The sequence below is a fragment of the Setaria italica genome, chromosome I, assembly GCF_000263155.2.
Source record: "Setaria italica strain Yugu1 chromosome I, Setaria_italica_v2.0, whole genome shotgun sequence".
Taxonomy (NCBI): Eukaryota; Viridiplantae; Streptophyta; class Magnoliopsida; order Poales; family Poaceae; genus Setaria; species Setaria italica.
In genome coordinates, this window is record NC_028450.1 from 32,860,215 (window position 1) to 32,881,283 (window position 21,069).

The 21,069-nt window shown below is 51.9% G+C and overlaps 3 protein-coding genes across 6 annotated transcripts; 1 reads left to right on the forward strand and 2 right to left on the reverse strand.

Moving 5' to 3' along the window:
• Nucleotides 1-2,455: 2,455 nt before the first annotated feature.
• On the forward strand, nucleotides 2,456-4,225 carry LOC101762891 (probable inactive leucine-rich repeat receptor kinase XIAO). Its single transcript, XM_004953228.3, has one exon. The coding sequence runs from the start codon at nucleotides 2,759-2,761 to the stop codon at nucleotides 4,079-4,081; it is 1,323 nt and encodes a 440-aa protein (XP_004953285.1). The 5' UTR covers nucleotides 2,456-2,758; the 3' UTR covers nucleotides 4,082-4,225.
• Nucleotides 4,226-8,288: 4,063 nt separating this feature from the next.
• Nucleotides 8,289-9,861, reverse strand: LOC101763301 (probable receptor-like protein kinase At4g10390). The gene is made up of 2 exons (XM_004953229.2): nucleotides 9,358-9,861; nucleotides 8,289-9,261 (listed from the first exon to the last, which is right to left on the reverse strand). Exons 1-2 carry the CDS (start codon nucleotides 9,725-9,727, stop codon nucleotides 8,567-8,569), a joined length of 1,065 nt encoding a protein of 354 aa, XP_004953286.1. The 5' UTR covers nucleotides 9,728-9,861; the 3' UTR covers nucleotides 8,289-8,566.
• Nucleotides 9,862-17,377: 7,516 nt separating this feature from the next.
• Nucleotides 17,378-21,049, reverse strand: LOC101763706 (trihelix transcription factor GTL1). 4 transcript variants are annotated; one of them, XM_012843797.2, is made up of 4 exons: nucleotides 21,011-21,049; nucleotides 20,308-20,726; nucleotides 18,116-19,460; nucleotides 17,378-18,023 (listed from the first exon to the last, which is right to left on the reverse strand). In XM_012843797.2, exons 2-4 carry the CDS (start codon nucleotides 20,691-20,693, stop codon nucleotides 17,757-17,759), a joined length of 1,998 nt encoding a protein of 665 aa, XP_012699251.1. In that variant the 5' UTR covers nucleotides 20,694-20,726; nucleotides 21,011-21,049; the 3' UTR covers nucleotides 17,378-17,756. The 4 variants fall into 4 exon arrangements, with proteins under 4 accessions (XP_012699251.1, XP_004953287.1, XP_004953289.1 ...); XM_004953230.3 differs by lacking the exon at nucleotides 21,011-21,049 and adding an exon at nucleotides 20,803-21,004; XM_004953232.3 differs by lacking the exon at nucleotides 21,011-21,049 and adding an exon at nucleotides 20,803-21,004 and having other exon boundaries at nucleotides 17,378-18,046.
• Between the last annotated feature and the right edge of the window lie 20 nt (nucleotides 21,050-21,069).

Below are 21,069 nucleotides of genomic sequence, written 5' to 3' on the forward strand. Positions count from 1 at the left end.
TCTGCTAATCTGCCGATGATTGCCTGGTTGGGATTGCGAGGATGTTGGAAGTTACTGTGGCTCATGAGCTAGACAGTTTTGTTATAGGCATGGCGGGGCAACTGCATACGGGGGGCTCCTATCTATCTTCCACAAGCCAGACAGTTATAGAGCTTAGTCCCATCAATCTCTTCTTCTTTCTCCCAGAATTAAAAATCTTAACTTCAACATTTTATAAAAATAGATTCAACATTTTTTGAAAAATAGTTCAACAATTCAAAATAATGAATGCAACATTTTTCAATGTTTATTTCAACGTCCTAGCAAAATAGATTCAACATTTTTCAACATAAAGATTAACATTTCAAGAGAAAAAAATCTTCAACAACAACAATAGAGCAGGCGCGTGGTGGCGATGGGAGAGGCGACCGAGCCGCACGCAGGGGTGGCAGTGACACGCAGTGGCGCAGGGAGCGAGGAGCACGGGTGCTGGATGCGGCGTGCGTGGTGATGTGGGAGGCAGTGGTAGGGAAGAGAAGGTAGGGTTAGATCGGACGGTCAATAATTATGGTACGAATCTAACGGAAGCCAAAGAAACAAGCTTCCGGAAAGCTAGATAGGATTACCGCCCGCGTACACATGGATCAATATTAATGGGCCGTACGGCCCGGCCTTACCCGGCCTTATACAACAACAAGGACGCCTTTAATGAGCAAATGGGTGCAAGCTGAGGCCCAACAACTTTAACGAGCCGCTTGCGCGCGGGAGGCCTCTCAACAAACGACCTGGCCCGCGTGCTTGCACTTTTTGTCGCTTTGGGCTAGAGTTCCGTAAAAGAAAAGGCTTACAAAGGAAAAAAGAAAAGAAAAGAAACGGCATGTGCACCAGGTCCTTGCTCTGCGCCGCCATTTCTTGTTGTAAAGTCTACGGCCTTGCAAATGCAAGTGTTCCCTCGACCAGGGCTGGACCCGGCATGTAACTGTTCGATCTGTACGCTTGAATCCAGCAACCGCGTTGTCGAAGCTGTAAATAGTCACAACTCACCAACCGCCGTATGACATTCTGAAGTAAAATGGCAGACCACACCCTCTCTCGAGCAGTTTTATTCTCAAAACAACCAGCCATGAAAGAGCTGGTTTGAGAGCAATTGCTTGCCAAAATTGCACTAACAACTGGCCAAATGAAGGCTTCCGAGCAACTCCAAAATCTCCCTTAAAATTATCCTAAAACTTTATTTAGGGTAAAAATAAAAAAAAAACTTACCTCCAACAGCTCCTCAATCCTTCCCGTAAAAATACGCGGACGCGAAAAATACCTCCATCACCCCGCATATATCCGCGAGTCTGGTCCTTCCCCAATCGCCCCCAACTGCTCCTTCCCACGTTGCTGATCCGTTCTCGCGCTCTATTTTTCCCGTGCGGCGCGGGGCTGGAGAGGCCGGCAAGATCGCCGACGGTGAGGCGGGGCTGGAGAGGCCGGCAAGATCGCCGACGGTGAGGCGGGGCCGGAGAGGCCAGCGGGCGCGTCGGCGGTGTGGTGAGGAGGCCAAGAACCAGAACGGAAACGAGCTGAGCGAGCCATTCCACCCGCCAGCCAAATTCACCCCCTCCCCTCTACCATTTGCAAATCGAAGCCACCCACAGCTCCTACACCCGTCCAGCTACCTCCTCCACCCTCCTTACCATGCGTCATAGCCTCTGGCTCCGGGAATTGAAGCCCCTGCGCCCACCATTGCCGCCAACCACCACCACCCACCTTCCCGACCTCCTCCTACCTAAAGCTCCGGTGAGCTCCTTACCCTAAAGCTCTCACCAGTTCACCATCTCCACCAAGTTTCCGCGCTTGATTTCGCGCTCGCCGCCGAAGTGCCGCCGGCACTCATCGTGGGTAGCTTTAGGGCTAGGGTTTCGGGGGAAGGAGTAAGGGAGAAGGTGCGCCTAGATAAAGAGGAGCTCACGGGGTAGTCACCGGGGTGGGGGAAACAGCCGTCACGGGGTAGTCCAAGGAGGAAGAAGGAGACGGGGTGATTTTGCGAGAGGAAAAGAAGTGTAGGGGGTCCACGTGTTGACGTGGTCAGTTTTGAAGTATTGAGGAGTTTATTATTGGAGATCTGTTATGGAATGATATGATTTTAGGAGAAAAAAATTTTAGTAGAACCCCTACTAGATAGTTTTAGAGAGATTTTTTTTAGACTCTTGGAGTTGCTCTCACCTTATTGACCAATTAACCGCACCTTAATTGCTATATGGCTGTCTCAAATCTTGCTTACGATCTTAGCCTCTGGGTAGCCAGTAATTCCAGCAGAGCGCACCGTCACAACTCACCGACAACCGCGTCGTCTTTGTCTAAGCTGTAAACAGTCAATCCGCCGTGTGACTGAAATTCTGAAGTGAACGGCACTCCACCGCCTCCTCCCTAATCATCATCATCTTCCTCATACGACCGACTCATGGAACGCACCCAGAAAAAGCTGCCATCACCATGCGCACCGAATGCCACACCGCCTAAACAAAGCCCGAAAAGAAATCGGCCTCGTTTCGTTTGTCCCCTTGCCCCCCGGGTTTCCCGGCGAACAGTGACGCGCCACGACACAGGTGACTGTGTCAGCTGCCAAAACCTCATCGCTCTGGTCTCCGGCCCACAGCTCACTCTCCCCTGTGATCCTTCCCACTCAGTCGCTCAAAGCGAGGAGCCAGCCAACCCCTCCGCGACTTTTAGCGCCGTTCTCAAAGCCAAAGCACGACACCGCGCTAGCTAGCGCTCCTCGATCGATGCGACAATGGCCTCGGTTAGCCGTCGCGTCCTGCTAGCGCTGCTGCTGCCCGTCCTCCTGCTCGCACCCCGGCGCGCGGCGGCGCTTCCCGCGGCCACGTTCCCGGGCGACAAGGCGGCGCTGGCGGCGCTCAAGTCCGCGGTGGCCGCGTCCTCCGTCCCACCCTACTCCTGCCTCGCGTCGTGGGACTTCTCCCGCGACCCCTGCGCGGCGTTTCCCTGCGGCATCCGCTGCTTCTCCCCCGCCGCCAACGCCTCCCAACTCCGCGTCATGGCCGTCGCGCTCGACCCCGCGGGGTACTCGGGCGCGCTCCCCGCGGTAGTCCTCTCCTCGCTGCCGTTCCTCGCGTCGCTGTCGCTCGCCGGCAACCGCTTCCACGGCGCGCTCCCGTCGGGGGTCCCGCTGCAGGCGAGCCTCCGCATCCTCGACCTCTCCGGGAACGCCTTCTCCGGCGCGATACCGGCGTCGCTCTTCACCGCCGCGTCGGGGCTCCAGGAGCTCTACCTCTCCCGCAACGGCTTCTCCGGCGGGGTACCGCCGCAGCTGGCGCTCCTGGGCGCCCTGTCGCGGCTGGAGCTGCAGCACAACGGCTTCACGGGGTCCCTGCCGAGCCTGGCCGCGATGCGCTCGCTCTACCACCTCGACGTCAGCGGCAACGCGCTGTCGGGCCCGCTGCTCGCCGCGCCGGGCCTGCTGCCGCCGTCGCTCCTGTCCGTCGTGGCGCGCAACAACTCCTTCTCCGGGCCGCTCCGCGCCGCGGCGCTGGCCGCGCTCCCCGCCGTGCGGGTGATGGACCTCACGGGCAATGCGGTGTCCGGCGCGGTCCCGGGCGCCGCGCTCGCGCACCCGGCGCTGCAGCAGCTGCGCCTGGGGTCCAACCGGCTCGACGCCGTCGAGGCGGCGCCCGACGGCGGGTCCTCGAGCCAGCTCGTCGAGCTCGACCTCAGCGGCAACAGGCTCACCGGGCGGCTGCCGGGCTGCCTCGCCGCGATGCCGCGGCTGGCGGCCGTCGCGCTCGATCGTAACCGGTTCACCGGCGGCATCCCCGACCGGTACGCCGCTCGCGTGGCGGCCCAGGAGGCCACCGACCAGTGGGTGCCGTTCGCCAGGCTGATGCTGCAGGGGAACTATCTCTGCGGAGCATTGCCGATGCAGCTGAGGCAGCTCAAGGAGGGCGGCGCAGTGGTGAGCTTGGCGGACAACTGCCTGCCCAGGTGTCCGCACAAGTTCTTCTTCTGCCAAGGGGCGCCACAGAAGGACCACGCCACGTGTCCTCCCAAGTGCGAGGCTTCGGTCCATCGTCAGGACACTCTGCTGCGGATGCCTTGACTGTAAATCCTGCTATACTACTTCCAGTGTTGTTGACTTACATTTATGATCTCATCCTGCAACTCTACTCGCTTGTACGGATTACCCAAATAACAAAAGAAGTGGTACAAGCTCTGCAGATGAATTGAATGTGTTGTAAACCAATTGCCTGGCCTGTTTGGGGGGTGTTTGGATCTTTAGTCCGGATTATGGGGACGTTTGGTTCCCTTTGCTTATTTTTAGCACGTGTCGCATCGAATGTTTGGATAAGTATTAAACGTAGACTATTTACAAAACCATTACATAAGTGGAGGCTAAACGGCGAGACGTATCTATTAAGTCTAATTAATCCATCATTAGCAAATATTTAATGTAGCAACACATTGTCAAATCATGGACTAATTAGACTTAATAGATTCGTCTCGTCGTTTAGTCTCCACTTATGTAATGGGTTTTGTAAATAGTTTACGTTTAATACTTCTAGTTAGTATCTAAACATTCGATGTGACGGGTGCTAAAAATAAGCTGGAGAAACCAAACCAGGCCTAAAATTCATGTCAATATTCGGAGGCTAATTAGGAGGACTAAACATGAGCTAATTATAAAACTAATTACACAAATGAAGGCTCATTCCCGATACGAACCTATTAAGCCTAATTAATCCATCATTAGCACATGTTTACTGTAGCACCACATTGTCAAATCATGGACTGATTAGGTTTAATAGATTCGTCTCGTAAATTAGCCTCCATCTGTGCAATTGGTTTTATAATTAATCTATATTTAATACTTCTAATTAGTATCTAAACATTCGATGTGATAGGAGTTTTACGAGCTCCTAAACCAAACGGGACCTGAGGCGAATAAAAATGTCCTTGCCAAGAGCCCAAGACTCCGTGCAGATTTCAGACACAAAGTCAACATTTCGTTTTTATGAAAAGGCAGATATATTTCATAAACTAGAAGCAGATGCTTAAATAAGACCTCACAAGTCATAAGTCAGAAACAATGGTTACAAATCTGCTTTTTTATTGGAATGGAATTCCACTGGAAGGCTAGAAATGTCCCTCTTGAATCTTGGACAAAGCTGCTACTCCAAATATTCTTTTAGTAAGAATTCTCCAGATAGGGTTTCAAAGGCCTACCCAGGCAGGTTTTGGGCCAATAGAACGTTTTGTTTCCAGTGGCGCGCGCGACAGCTTCCTTGAATAGTCCATCATCTTTTGGGCTTCTTTCCTGGCCCAACAAATTTTATTGTTGTCCTTTTTGAGCTCAAGAAAACCGAACTGGTAAGTAAGACTTCTTTAAAAACAACAAAAAAGGAAGGAAAAAAGAGCATGAGAGTCACGCAGCATGGCCGTTTTCAAGATTCCGCAAACTGTACCACAATTCTCTTTTCGAAATGAAAAACCAATAATGCAACACGCAATCCGTGGCCTCACTTAATATACTAAACTAAACTAACCCGGTACGAGGCTGCCCGCGAGCACACAGCGGAGATCTAACAATTCCCCATGCGGCACGAACAGATGCCTGGAGCTTAAACTAATGGCGCCTCCACGCTAAACCAGCCTGGTGCGAGTGTCACCCAACAAATTAAGCAGCCTAGGAACGCCGCAACACCCATTCCTCCCCAAACCACGTTTGGAGCCCTATTAGGGTGTGTTTGGTTTTGGAACGACGTGGGTCGGGTCGGAGCCGACCCACTTTTGTGGGTTGGAGCCAACCCAGCTCGTGTTTGGATGAGTGGGTTGGAGCCGACCCAGTTTTTTGTTTGGTTGAAAAAGTTGAGAGGGTTGGGATGATGTCCTTTTAACACCGTTAGCTGTGGGCCCCGCCTGTCAGTTGCGGGGCCCACCTGTCAGCCTCTCTCTCCTCCCTCCCTTCCTCCTCCTTCTTCTTCCTGGGGCCGCCCAGCCTCCTCTCATCCCCGACGCCCCCGACTTCTCCGGCTCCTCCGAGCCTCCCGGCGCCCACGCGCCGCCGGCCGCCTCCTCCTCCCTACGCGCCGCCGACCTCCTCCTCCTGCTCCGCCCCACCGGCTTCCTCCACCGCGCCCCGCCTGCTCCGCCCCGCCGCCGTTGGCCTGCGCCGCACCCTGCCGCCGGCCTCCTGCTCCGCCCCGCCGCCGGCTTCCTCCACCGCGGCCCGCCTCCCGCTCCGCCCCGCCTCCCACTCCGCCCCGCCGCGCCTCTGCCCCACCGCCACGCCTCCTGCTCCGCCCCGTCGCCGCGCCTCCTGCTCCGCCCCGCCGCCGCGTGCTCCTGCTCCGCCCCGCCGCCGCGTGCTCCACCTCGCCGCCGGCCTGCGCCGCGCTGCCCCTCCTCCCCCCACCCCCCTACCCTCCCGGCGCCGGCCTGCGCCCCGCCGGCCTACGCCCCCCACCGCGCCCCTCACGGCGTTACACGCTCGCTCACTGGGTTGGAATGGTCCGCTCGTTTTGAGGGGATCGTTCTAACCCGCATCTATACGGTATATTCCCTACGGGGGTCGAACCCAACCCACTTCATTCCTAACCAAACACGGGATGATGAGGGTCCGACCCATTCCAACCCACCTCGACCCAGTAACCAAACACACCCTTAGTTTTCAGGCTAATCGCGAGACTTCCTCGCGCGACGAGATCTGGTCTCGCATCGCATGTGGTGGGCGATCGAGCGAGAGCATCATGCTGAAAGCCCTCCACCAGCTTCGCCGCTCTGAATTGAAACCCACCCGTCGGCCGTCGCTGTGGTATTCAATTGAAGTGGTCTTCGTCGTGCCAGCCTCGAGCTGCCGTCCGCAGCACGGCGAGTGCAGTGGCCAGTGGGGGACGACGAGCAAGTACCCTTCAGGCCTTCAGTAGTCAGTACACAACAGACGTCTTCCGTGTTTCGTTCCACCGAACCGCCACGCTCCAGTGTTTCAGACTTTGAGGTACAGAAATCCCTGTCACCAGCAGCGCGGCTGCACACTGCTCAGGCTGCCAGGGCAAGACGGCAGGTGGTGACTTTTGCCTCGTCCAATCATTGGACCTGGAAGCAAGACAGTTAACCTCGGTGAGCCCAAGCTGATAAACCAGACACCAACTTTGCATCTACTTAAACCAAAGCTTAGTAGCTAGTAAGCGTGAGCTAGCAGCAGTACATGCTGCCTGCAATATTGGTTGTTGCAGGGACAGCTGCATTGTACTCCATCCCCATCCACACACAGATCAGTGCAAAACGCAACGCATTCCATGCCTTGCAATTGCAATTTGCGATCTGCGACCAGCAAAACTTAAAGTACTCGTTCTGCCCTTTGCTGCAAGTTGCTGCGGCCAGCCGCTGCCGAACCAACTTCTCCGGCGGGTTTGTTATCGGTTACAATTTGTACGGCTCATCCGTTTCGCGTTGGCCGTGTATGGAGGATTAGCTGTTGTTAATTGGCTTTGCAGGTCATCGTCTCATAGGCTGTTAGTTGGGGTGTCACCGGCAGCAGCAGCAGCAACCCGGCCTGCGACTGCTGGCTGCTGCGCCATTTCCGAGCGTTTTTCTTCCCGTGACCCGGCCAGATTCGGTGCCTCGCCGATCGCACGGCTCCGTTTTTAAAGGCTGAATGACCCCGCACGCATAATCCAGGTCCAGGCCACATGTATGTGCACTATATACAAGCACACGGCGGCCTGCACCATGCATGAATTCCTTTCTGCCTCTCGTGTTTAAAGAAATATGCAGGTTATAAGGTGCATCAGCGACTAAGACAGAACATGATTTATATAGCTCTAGTTCGTGTTACGCCATTTTAAAACTAGGAGATGATGCACATTTAGTTCTGTTTTTTACAGCTCTGGACGGCAACTCTGCTATCAGTCTGATGACGAAATGTAAAGCGAAAGGACATCAAGCATAAGACAAAAAAAATTCTCCAGCGCAACCACATCAGCTTCATTTTCTTTTTTGAAGAAAACATCAGCTTCATTTTGGCCCATGCCGTGTTTACTTGCGTGGACCCATTTAACAAAAGAAGCAGGCGTTGTGGAAGACGTCCAACATTTTGGACGCTGCATTCTATGGACTAGATGAAAAAACTTCTGAAACTGGTAGCCTATGCCCTATTGCATGCAGTTCCTTCATGGAAATTTAAGCTGCTTGCATGTTACATGCAGACCGATCGAGATCTATACAATTCCTTATTGTCGCTGAAGATCAACTTGACTTGCAATCAACAAACCCGTCTCAAAGTACGCGCAAGATCACGTCACATGTCGTATAATAAACTAAATCCCATCAATCTTCAGCAAAATGGACAAGATCAACTTGGCGATTTGATTAACAGGCCACTACAAACCCACTACAACTACAACCTAACCCTCTGACACAGTGACATCATGAAAATTTTCTACGTGATCCAAATGCTTCAACAACTACTAATCCACTACATTAACAAATTGCTACTAACAAACTACTAAGTAAGAAAACATTATCTTTACCTTCTATCCTCCCTAATAAACAAAGCTACTAGTATTTACAGTCTGCAGCGTACAGCTCATGCAGCCATCTTGCCTGCCGGTTTGCTTCCGGCGGCGGCGATCAGCGCCGTCGTCTTCTCCTGGAGCTCGCGCACCACCTCCGCCATGGACGGCCGGAGCCCGTGGCCGTCGCTGACGCACCGCAGCGCGAGCGCCGCCACAGTCGCAGCCTCGTGGGTGTCGTACTCGTCTCCTAGCCTCCGGTCCACCACGTCGGCTACTTTTCCTTCGGTGAGTGTCGGCCCCACCGCGGCGGCGAGCCGGCACCCCGTGTCGGCGCAGATGGCCTCCCGCCCCGTGAGGAGCTCGAGCAGCAGGACGCCGTAGCTGTAGACGTCGCTCTTCTTGGTGGCGACGCCGGAGCGGAGGAAGTGCGGGTCGACGTAGCCCGGGGAGCCCATGACGGAGCGCGCCGACGCCCTGGACGCCGCGGCGTCCGGGGGCTGGAGCGCGGCGGAGAAGCCGACGTGCGCGAAGCCGAAGTCGCAGAGCTTGGCGTCGAGGCTGGCGTCGAGGAGCACGTTAGAGGCCTTGATGTCGCCGTGGATCACCGCCGGGTCCCGGGTCTCGTGGAGGTGCTCCAGCGCCATGGCCACCTGGAACGCGATCGCCATGCGGCGCGCCCACGGGAGCGCCGCCTTGCCGCCGCTGCCGTGGAGCCTCTCGTGGAGGTCGCCGTTCGGGGCGTACTCGAACACCAAGACGCCCTCCTCTGCGCGCGGAAAGTGAAGAAAAATTACGTTGGCTCCTCGACACTTTCAAGCATCCTCTCACTAGAGCTGATATGGTAACCGACGACGAGGTTTACCTCGTTCGTCGCAGTAGCCGAGGAGGCGGACGACGTGCGGGTGGCGGAGCGAGAGGAGCACGTGGAGCTCCTGGCGGAAGGCGCGGTGGAGGCGCTCGCTGCTGCGCTGCACCTTGACGGCGCCGAGGCGGGAGGAGGAGAGGGAGGCCAGGTACACGGTGCTGAAGCCTCCCTGGCCGATGACGCGGGACGAGAAGCCCGCCGTGACGGACTCGATCTCGGCCCACGCGAACCGCCTGGTCGCCCCGCCCTTGCCGGCCGACACGGACGCGCCGGCGCCCGGCTCGTCCGCGACGCGGGGGTCGGCTCGGCCCGCCGCCTCGCCCTTGTCCCAGCGGAGGCACGGGAGGAGGCCGCACCCGTGCAGCATTCTCGCCACGCCGATTCCGAGGGCGAAGCTAGCGGAGTGGTAGGAAGGAGGTTGGGGCTGAGCTGAGCTGTGCTCGATCTGCCGCGCGCTGTTGGAGCGCCTTTTTGGCCGTGCTCGGGGGGCCAGATCACAGAACGGCTACTGGCACCCGCCGAGTTATATACGACGCCACGACGCGCGTCGCCGGGTGGCCGAGTGGACCTCAACTAATCAGTGGCGCGCATAAAGAAAAAGCGCCGGGGCCGGGCTGGCTGAGGTCCTCCTCCCCGTCGAAATGTGTGATGCTTCCGCGCGCTATCGTCACTCAGGCCCCCAATTTTTCTTCTGCCGGAGCGTCACACCAGCATTTCTCTCGGCATGTGTTTCGCACCGGTAAACTATTAACCATAATGCGTTTCTGGCGTTCTGCAACTGTGTCCGGAATGTTGATCTTGCTCGTATTTTCCCTTGTCAGCAGTGGGGACGCACCGGATCGGCCTGTGGGGTTTCGTGGAGGGCGACATGCTACCGGCACCAAGTTGAGGGCATTTTTCCCCCGCTGCTGCTGCTGCCTGCCAGAGCGCCCTTTCCCGCAAGTCATGGCTATGTCGATAACTAAACGCCTGCAGTGGACGGATGACTCTGCAATCTGCATGGATGGAATCCGATGGCAGGCAAAACGTCCCAAGTGGAAAATGTCCGCCGGCGACAGGCGTCCCGCTTTTTCAACGGGCCGGCGTGCTCTCTGCATGCTCCGCTCACTTACCGCCGCAAGGGAGCAGTGAAAGGCACTGTTGCGCGGGCACATGCCCCCACTGAGATTCCTGTAGCCAGATCTCGTAGCGCGTCGCCCCCCCTTTGGGTAATGCGGGGGGAGCTCGGCGCCCATTACCATTCGCGCTAGCTGGGAGAGTATGGGGGTTAGTGATTTGTTAGTGTACGGAAGCACATGTTTTCCGGGGTAAAAATAGAAGTGGAGATCACATTCACACACGGAACTGACCACCGGTGAAGAAGGATATCAGAATATGCAGAGGGTTCAGAAACAGCAGGGGAGGACGCCACCGCCACGCCCCGCACATGCACGCGCTTGCGATGTTGACTGGCTGGCCGCGAGCACAGCAGCAGGTCAGCAGCTCCCTGGAACTGGAACTGCAGGCGCTGCAATTATATACTCGAGCACCCGCGCCCCACGGTACTTGAACATGCTTTGGGCAGATTGAACAAGTCCACCATTTGGAGTATCGATTTTCAAGGTTTATGCGTGCTTGCCGGATGCCGTGAGACGTGGTTGGTTCTGCGGGAAACCTGAAGTTGCAAATGTGCTGCCGGCCGGCCGGCCGGCTGGAAGCTGAAAAGAAGAGCTAGGCCGAGAGCAGCTCGGGGAATTGCGTGCAACTACTCTGATTGAGACGTGTGGCATGCAACTAGGTTACAATGATCTTTTCGTCATTTCGGGATTAGGATTTGGCTGGCGTGTAATCTGCCGGACTTGGGCTTTCTGCATGGTCGGCACACAGCTTTTTTAAGGGAGAAGCGGCACACATTTCGTTGGTTCGAGAGAAAGCCTTGTCGTTCCACCGTTCCGGTACTATTTGATTTACGGAAAGAACATGTTCCGAACGAAATGATGGTTAGGTTTTACGATGCAGATCGGCGTGTTATGAATAGTGCTGTCGCTAGCTCGCTCGACTCGGCTCATTATTTGTTCGGCTCGGCTCGTTAGAAATTGTTTGCGAGCTGAGCTAGGCTCGCGAGCCAAACGACCCGAAGCCCAACAGCAGCCCAATTGATCACCTCAAGTAGGCAAGATGCTCCAAAAGTCAAAGCCTACTACCGTGCACAGGATACATACACTCGCACAGCCGCAATCCATACGCCACCCCCTCTCTTGTGTGTGCGCCGTCACCATCCGACGAGTCGTAGCTATCCTAATCCCACATCTGTCGCACGGTAGTTCGTGAACGGTCATATATCGCACATGCGACATATAGTTGTATGTCGCCTGAAGGGTATCGGGTAGGCCGTGTAGAGACTTATTCGGTCCAATAAAAAGGTAACCAATCAGGTGCACGTGCTCCCCTTGAGTGCATGAATGCTCACATGCTTTGCCCACGCTAGGGCAGCTCTGCACATGCGTACATGCATGATGCATGTAAAGCTGATTGTGTTTTATTTTTTTTCTTTTTTCCTTTAATTTATTTTCTTCCAAATTTATTTCTCTTTTCTTATTTAAAATTCTCTTCTATATACTCCTCGGCTATATAATTTTTCTTTTATCTTTTTTATTTTTATTTATCTATTCTTTATCTTGTTTTTAGTTTTTACTCTTCTCTTTCATGATTTACGATCTTGCATATATTTTTTTAATAACTAGCCAAGGGTACTTTCTAATTTTATATTTTAAATTACTCCACTATAAAATTTTGGTTGTTACTTAGTATAATTAGTTGTTCTATATAGTTCGTTGTTCCATATACATTGCGACATAAAATTACATGTTCACTTTATAGATTAATTTCTTCGGATTCATTTATTTTTTTATAGACTGAACTACTCAACCATGTAAACTCGTGGATTACAATGCTGTTATATGCACATAATGTATAATGTATTTGTTTCAAGTGTATAAATTCTTATTCAGTGAGTTAATGTAGTTTGTTCTAGGTCACTAGGTGTATAAATACTTGTTCTGTGAGTTTATACAATTTGTTCGAGGTATATACATCTTTTATTACGTAAGTTCATATAATTTGTTCAATGTATACAACTATTTGGGTATTTGAGTTTGTCTAATTTATTCCAGGTGTTTATGTATTTGTTCTTTACTTCCATGAGTTCGAATAAGTTTGGTGAGTATAATTATTTTATTTCATGAATTTATATAATTTGTTAATGGGTACATATTTGAAATTTTTTTTCCAATTTGATGTTCATATTCTACTATTTTATCCTACATGATTAAAATTTTATTTTTTTTATTTGCAGTATACTATTATTTTTACACTTTTTACATCATACAATCATCCTGATATTCAGTATTTTATTCATTGTTTATAGGGGAGAGATTCAAATGCTTCAATCTATTTATTATGTATGCAACATGTACACACATAGTGCATGGAATACATGATGGGTGTATCCTACCTGCGGACTTTCCCGAATCTTAAAATGGGACTAAAACAGATTTAATGTACATGATAACTTCTACCATAACTCTAGGAAGTATTAAATCTTAGAACGAGTTCCTGCCTCCACGAAAGCATGCATCGCTCCCTCCTCTTTCTGTATAGAACCGCCCCCATGCTTTGTGTCCCATCTCCTCCTCCGGTGACCGTACTGTCCATCTACTCCTGCACTTCACCGGCGACCTTGTGCCTCAAGCACAAGCATAAGATGCACATCGGTGGGTCGCGACACTTAGCAATGCGACGGGTCTTTCGCAAGGCGGTTGAAACACTTCCCTACATCTCTGAATCTTAGATGCTCAAGCTAGTGCCCCTCCACAAGGATACCGAGAAGCTCAAGCCGGCTCCCTCCCGAGGTGATCATGAATTCACTTATGTAGAGGACCAAGCCTAGACCGGACCGAGGATCTGGCTTTTCGCTCTTCCTTCCTGCTTGATGCTTTGTGCCATACTTGTGACGTCTTGTTATGATGAAACCTTGGCTTGTGGAGTCTTGGCTTGCATGTCATGTAGTCCTTGTTGGGTCAGTAGAGTAGCACGTCCTTGAATCAATACCTTTACCTTTACTCCTGGAATCCCAATCCTAAAGGTTCGGTGTTGCAACCTGTACGGGCTTTGTCCGATTTCAATGTCTCCAAGATATCACATCGCAAACTTGGGCTATCCTCATAAGGCAGGGCTGGTGCAATGTATGAGTATGTAATGCGAATAATGCTTGATACACTGGTCGGTCATGATAGAAGCTATCCTGACCCTTCATCTGTACCGATTCTCGTGCATTTTTGTCTTTAGTTCATGTATTCCATTCATATTTTTATTTTCTCTGGCTGTATATGTACCATGAGAGAGAAGTCGTGGGAAATCTTCACTATTTGATTTGAGATATGACATAAAGTTACTTTTATAATGTACCGGTCCAAGCACATACTATGTTATCTGAATCTCTCATTCAAATTTCAAAAATAAATCGTTGCCCCAACTAAAATATTATTTGTTAACTTGATCATCACATGACACACCATTTATGTGCATCCTAGTACCGTAATTGTACATCATTGTGCCGGCGTGTTTGCCGTACAACAGTACGCAATATTATGACCTCATCTGCTCATCTGTTGTACACATGTTTAATTTAAAGCAATTTGACACCCAATCCAAACACGTACACCCCTGTACACTAGCGTACCAATGACCTTCTGCTTTTGTATAGCTAGGTTCAGATCTAACTAAAATCTTTTTAATGAGTTATAATCATGATTATGTACACTCTACAACTGGAAATTGCACAAAGATAATAATATAAAACAACTCCTTTAGAAATTTCAAAAAACATATACTGTAGAGACCAAATTATTGAGCTATGCACACATCGTGTCGATAGCACGAAAGAAAAAAATCGATCAACCTAGAAAAATAAGTTTATTGAAAGTGTACTATATCTATTTTGATAATCTAAAGCTCAAACATCTTTGCACAATTTTATACGAAAGATGTAAAATTGGTGGAGCACGAGATTACGACATGATATCAACCAAATAAAATAGAAAGGCAAATGATTTACGAAAGATGTAAAATTGGTGGAGCACGAGATTACGACATGATATCAACCAAATAAAATAGAAAGGCAAATGTAGAAATCATTGACAAAAACAATGATCCTAAGGTCCTGACCAAGCCCAACCAAGAAGAAAAAGTCCTGGAACTCGAAAGCTCCGAGGAAATCAATATAAATTGTACCTATTCAAAACATTGATTTCCACGGAGTCTTTCTCCGTCTTCAATGCATACAGTGGCTTTCTACGTCTTCAATGTCTTTGAGTTGTCACATCGCTAGCTTGGGCTATCCTCTTCGGGCAGGGTTGGTGCAATATAAGAGTACGTAATGCAAAAAATGCTTAGTACACCAGTCAGTCATGATAGGAGCTATCCCTGCCCTTCATCTATATTGGTTCTCATGCATTTTTAATCTTTAGTTCATGTATTCCATTCATATTTTTATTTTTCTCAAGTTGTACGTGTATCAGGAGAGAGAACGAGTGGGGAATCTTCACTATTTGATTTGATGGAAAGTAGCTTTTGCATGTGCTTGGCTTGACATAAAGTAGAGATATGACATAAAATTACTAATGTACCAGTCCAAGCACTGAAACTCCCCGTTTAAATTTCAAAAATAAACCATTGCACCAACTAAAATATTATTTGTTAACTTGATCATCAAATGGCACACCATTTATGCACACCCTAGTATCTAATTGTACATCATTATACCAACATGTTTGCCGTTCAATAGTATGCTATATTATGACCTCATCTCCTCATTTGTTATACAAATGTTTATTTTAAAGCACTTTACACCCAATCCAAATGCGTACACACCTAGCCCCTGTATACTAGTGTACCAATGATGTTTTTGTTTTTATACAGCTTAGGTTTGAACCATAAATAAATTTTTTCATGAGGTATAATCATGATTATGTACACTCTAGAAATTGCACAAAGACAATAATATAAAACAACCCTTTTGAAATTTTGAAAAACATATGCTGCAGAGACCAAATTGTTGAGCCATGTGAACATCGGGTGGATGGCATGAAAGAAAAAATCCATCTACCTAAAAAAACAAAAAATCCATCCTGTATCGACCCTGGCGACCGCGGCCCGATGTTGGTGCTCGATGCTCAGCCATTGGACCCTCAGCGTCCCGCCATGCTGCCGCCGGGCGTGCGCTGACCTGCGCCACGCGGATTTGGCCATCAGCGGGCGCGCCGCTTCCTTGCCTGCGCCGGAGAGAGGTGACGGGATACGAGGAGAGAGAGGGGAGATATTCAAATGCTTTTGAAATCATCAAGAGGAGTGATATAACGGATAAGGCGGGGGAGATTCTTTAGTACCAGTTGGGAGCTCCAACCGGTACTAAAGGTCACCCACCTATTAGTACCGGGTGGAGCCTCCACCTGGTATTAAATGCCTTCAAGCACATTAGTATCGGGTGGAGGCTCCACCCGGTACTGATGGGTGACCTTTAGTACTGGGTGGAGCTCCCACCCGGTACTAATGGAGGTCATGGGGGCTTCTGGGTAGACCCAATACTAATGCTCACATTAGTACCGGGTTAAAAAAATAATCGATACTACGGGCTAGGACCAATGCTCAGTTTTTCAGCAGTGTAGCTAGCAATCCATCATGGATCAAAAAAAAACTTCTATAAATGAACTTGCATGTCTTGTGCTCATGACTCTCTTCGTATCTCAGACACCCAATTTCTTGTTATTTTAGTACAAACACGTTAATTTCCGCTGGGCAATGCAAACCCCAAAAATTTAATCCAAGAAAGTAGAAATCATTCATGTCACACATTTATGAAGATATTAAGTTCCAAGAATCAGAGTAGGGGGTATGCAAAAACCATGAAAATTTGTTCAAATATTGGAAGTAAACGTTTGTAATCTAAGACATTCTTGAACATGTCTTGGCCTCAACTATGGCATTCTTGAACAAGAGTTGGAAATCTGACATTCTTGAACAAGAGTCGAGGAAATCCACAATTTTAATCCTTATTGATCTCATTAGAAGCACACTAAATTATCCTGGCAGAAAGTAAGGACCTAATTTTCTAATAGGCTTTCAAACTTCAACTTCTTGAAAGCAATATTGCTAAAACATTCTCTGATTGACTCAACGTTTCTTACTAGGCTTGACGACTGAACATTTTCTATGAGAAATATTGTTTAAACTTATTCATTTGCCTCAACATTTCTAATAGGATTGTCGACTCAACATATTTTTTATTTTTTACAAATTAAATATATTCAGTGATGGGCCGAGGTGTTCGGTGCGACTGTGTGAAGCAGGCAGCGGTGACGCGACGAGGGCATCTTGGCATCGGCTCCAACCTTGAGCATGGCGGCGATGAGTGTACAAGAACAGGGCCAGGACCAGGAATGATCAGATTAATACTAAATGGCAGTGCTAGTAAAATTTTTCAACATTATAATAATGACTAAAATACCCTAATGAACCAATGGTTAGATTTTCTACGTACTTACATACTACTCCCACTAAAGAGCTGTATAGGGTACTGTAAAGGTGCTCTATTCTAAACAGAACTCCCAATTCAGGAAAATAATAGGCTTCTGATTCCAGCACGCTCTTGAGCTGCTAGTTTCAGGATGTGATTGCTCACCTAAACTTCTGTCCTGTTTTGCCACATGTTTGAAGAATCGAAGTACCTTCACTTATGTACCTGTGAATGCATCGGATCACTAGAATGAACTGCACTACAATTTGTGGACTCCATAACCATCTCAGAGAAACCGGCATTACCACTCATGCGTCATGGCTCATGAGAACCAATGTCCCTGATGCACATGAGTAAAGAAAGGACTGCATGTAACCAAACACCCAGTGAGTGGAACTCGATTCCAGTTCACAAATTCCATGCCAATACCTGGGATTCAAGCGGACCACAACAAGACCAGAAAGATAAGGCCACTTGTGGCTGAAGCGAATGCCTTCTTGGACGATCCAAATTACTGACCAAATTGTATCAGAAGGGAATACAGAGAAGACTGTCACATGAATGTACAATTGTTAGCTAAAGTATAACATAACCTATGGTAAGAAAAAGAAAACTTTTTGTTTAGGCGCCTCTGCTACCTCTGTTCTTCAGTGTTACTCCTTGTCCTTTTGTCTTTCATGATTGGATACTTATTACAGAAATAAATCAACAAATGGTATTCGGATGGTGCCAGGATCACCGGCAGAGCAGAACAAGTATGATGGTGATTATGAGCCGGAAAAGGCGGTGATGCACTGGTGGTCTGGTGCTGATCAGCTGGCACCGGGTCCTGCAGCATTGCCGTCTACTGAACGGCAAGGAAGGTGCTGCTCGTTGGACCGGCTGAATTCGCCGTTGCCGCAGCCGTCGCTGGTGGTGCAGTTGCGTCGCCACTGCTCCCGATCACATTAGGCTTCTGGAAGCTCGTCTTGTACTTCGTTTTGTCTTCATCGTTGCCGCCTTCTTCAGTGTAGTCGCCTCCCATGTCGTTGTCGTCGCTCTCCGTCTCGTCTGCTCCGAACTGCTGCTGCAGCAGCTGCACGTCTGTTTCTTTCATGTTGTCCTCTGCCCTCTGTGCAACGTCAATTCTGAATCCTGATTAGCATGTGCGCAATTAGTTGATTTCCAAGAATGGAAACCTTTACGGTGAAAGCTCGACGTTACCTTGTTTTTGTCGCCGTCATCAGGCACGGTGGTCGCGGGTGCCGTCTCGCCGTTGTTGCCGGGAGGACCTTGCACGTTTCCCTGTCCATCATTCTTCGACTTGCCAGCGTCGTGGCTGCTCTTCCCCTCGAGCTCGCGCGGGTTCAGGTTCGGATTCTCCAGCACCGTGACGGCGACGGCGGCCGTGTACGCTCCCGGCGCGGTGCTGATGCCTCCGCCGGCGAAGCGTTTCTTGCGGTACATGGCGTCGAGCTGGTGGAAGTACGGGCAGGTCTTGGAGTCCTCGGGGCGCCTCTTGTTGCTCTCCTTCACCTTCTTGTAGTACTTGTTGATGTTCTCCCACTTCTCCTTGCACCGCTTGGCGCTCCGGTGGTACCCGATCCTCCGCATTCCGGCGGCGATGTCCTCCCAGAGCGGGCCCTTGGCCACGACGTCATGGTACTGCTCGTCCTTCTCGGTTCGCAGCTGGATCAGCGCCTGCACCTCCTCCTTCGGCCACCGCGACGGCAGCGAAGACCCGCTGCCCTCTCCTCCAGCCCACGCCCGGGCCTCCTCCGGCTTGGGAGGCGCGGGCACAGGCTGGAGCGAGGCGTCGTGGCGAGGCGACGGCGGGGTGCGGTCGGGCATCGGCGCGGGCACGGGCATGGCGACGGCGATCGGGGGAGGGAGGCGCACGGGCTCCCCCTGCTGTTGCCCACCGCCGATGCGCTGGAGGAACGCGATCAGCGCGGCGTCGCGGGAGGCCGCGGCGGCGCGCTCCCTGGCGAGCTGCTCCCGCTCGTGGTTCATGCGGGCGACCTCCTGCCGCCGCCACGCCTCCTCGCGCGCCGTGCGCTCCGCCTCCCACCGCTCGAGCGTCTCCAGGAACACGCGCTGCATCGCGTCCTGCTTCTCCGTGACCTGCTTCATCATACCCTCGAAGATCGCCATCATCTCCCTGTCGTCGCCGCCGCTCTCGCCCTTGCCGAGGCCCGCCTCCAGGACACCATCATCCAGGTCGTCGTCCGACTCGGAGTCGGACTCAGACCCCGACATGGACGAGAAGCTGAGGTCCGGCAGGGCGGAGCCGCCGGGAGGGCCTAGCTGTTGGGTCGCAGGGGTCGCCGTCCACGCCGCCATTGTCCTCAACGGTTGATGATCAGCTTGCACCGTGGCCATACCCGTGGCCTGCTGCTGCCGCTGCGCCGCGGCGTGGAGCGCCTCGAGCTGCGAGAAGAAGCGGTAGCTCTTGCCGTCCTGGCGCCCGGCGCGGGCGTCCTTGGTGCGCCTGTAGTACTTGTCCACGTTCTCAAACTTCTCCTTGCACTTCTTGGCGCTCCGGTGGTATCCCAGACCCGCAAGCTTCCTGCAAAAACGAGCCCCAACACACAACACGGCCGATGCACCTGTTAGCTCTTTCTCGCGTTCACGTCTCAACCAAGGCGAAGTCATGAAGTGGTGATGACTTCGTTGTATGTGCCGTGCGGAGAAGTATCTTTCATCAAAGAGAGTGGAACGGATGGGTCAAAGCTCGTCATCATTCGTCCTCTCACTCCGCTCGCTGAAAGGGACCGGACATACGCGGAAGGAATTGGAATTTGGAAGCGGATCGGAGGCATGTAAAGCGACGACGGAGAGGGAGAGGCATCAGACATCACCAGTCACCAGTGCTTGGAATCAGCAGAGATGTGTTGATGATGTCAAGTTGATGGCATCGTGTCCGAGGAATATAAACTAAGTGAGGTGGTGACGACAGCGGCCGGCGGCCCGGCGCCGGGGTCGTCAGCGAAATGCTTTCCTTCCTTCTTCCCCGGAAAACAATGAGCGCATCGATGGAAGTGTTTTAAAAGGAAGAGAGGAATAGAAAAACTGTGCAGCTAGCCTGCAGGCTGCAGCTGCTGCCATACTGCCATGTCTGTGCTGCTGTTGCTCGCACAATCACGCCGCGGCACACGGCTGCCCGGGCGCCGGGATCCTTATCGTCCTGCGCTTCACTGCACCTACCACTTCACTAGGCTCCAATCTCACATAAACCGGGGAGCATTACGCCAAAGGCGCTGGGGAAAAAAGCAGGGGTAAAAAGATGACAGGATAGCTCGCCATCGTTTCACCAGCGACGCCGGACGGCGAGGTGAATTCCGTGAAACCGTTAGCCGCATTCCGCTGCAGGCGAAAGAGAGAAGAGAAAAGGGAATTACGGCTTGCTTTCTCACCTGGCGACGTCCTCCCAGAGCGGCGCTTTGAGTGGGGCGTTCCGGAAGTCGGCGTCCATCTCCGTCCGGATCCTGATGAGCGCCAGCGTCTCCTCGCGCGGCCACCGGTGGCCGCCGGACCCCGACGCTCCCACGCCGCTGCCGCCGACAACGTCGGCCGGCACGTCCTCCTCTTGTAGGTTGGCCACGGCGCCAGCGCCGGAGCCGCCCGCTGGCAATTCCTCGAAATTGGCACTCGGCGTCGTCCCCGCAGGCTGCAGCTGCATCGGCGGCGGCGGGATGGCGGTGGCAGACACGAGCCCCGTCGGCGTCGGCGGGAACGGGGCCGTGCCAGCCGTCGGCGGGGCCGTGTACGGGGACCCGGCGCCACCATGGTGGTGCAGCATGGCCACCAGCCCACCACCACCACCTTTCCTTCCCTGCCCAAAACACGAAATTCAGTTGATCTGCCACCTCGCAAGACCTAGGCAATAGAAAATTGCGGCATCACTTAACCAGTACTGCGACTAGCTATAGCAGCGTCTCTCTTGTCTCCGGCCTACAAGTACGTACTACCAACTACCATTAGTCTAGGAGAGCAATTCAGGCACCGAATTGGGGAGAATTCTTGCTTCTACACCCATCTCTCTCAGTCCCCGTTGCCCTCCCGTCTCTCTCTAGTCACAGGGAGAGTGAGTGCCACGAGGAAGGTTAGGGGACTTACGGCGCCTCTGGACGGCTGGTTATGACGGAAATTGGGGGGGGGGGGGGGGGGGGGGGGGG

Bases quoted from the DNA above. Each gene is read 5' to 3' on its own strand.
- LOC101763706 (XM_012843797.2), bottom strand. From the start codon at position 20,693: ATGCTGCACCACCATGGTGGCGCCGGGTCCCCGTACACGGCCCCGCCG. The intron at 19,461-20,307 runs GTGAGAAAGCAA...TCGTTTTTGCAG, and splicing joins CTCTGGGAGGACGTCGCCAG to GAAGCTTGCGGGTCTGGGAT. The intron at 18,024-18,115 runs GTAACGTCGAGC...GACGTTGCACAG, and splicing joins ATGACGGCGACAAAAACAAG to AGGGCAGAGGACAACATGAA.
- LOC101762891 (XM_004953228.3), top strand. From the start codon at position 2,759: ATGGCCTCGGTTAGCCGTCGCGTCCTGCTAGCGCTGCTGCTGCCCGTC.
- LOC101763301 (XM_004953229.2), bottom strand. From the start codon at position 9,727: ATGCTGCACGGGTGCGGCCTCCTCCCGTGCCTCCGCTGGGACAAGGGC. The intron at 9,262-9,357 runs GTAAACCTCGTC...TTCCGCGCGCAG, and splicing joins CGGCTACTGCGACGAACGAG to AGGAGGGCGTCTTGGTGTTC.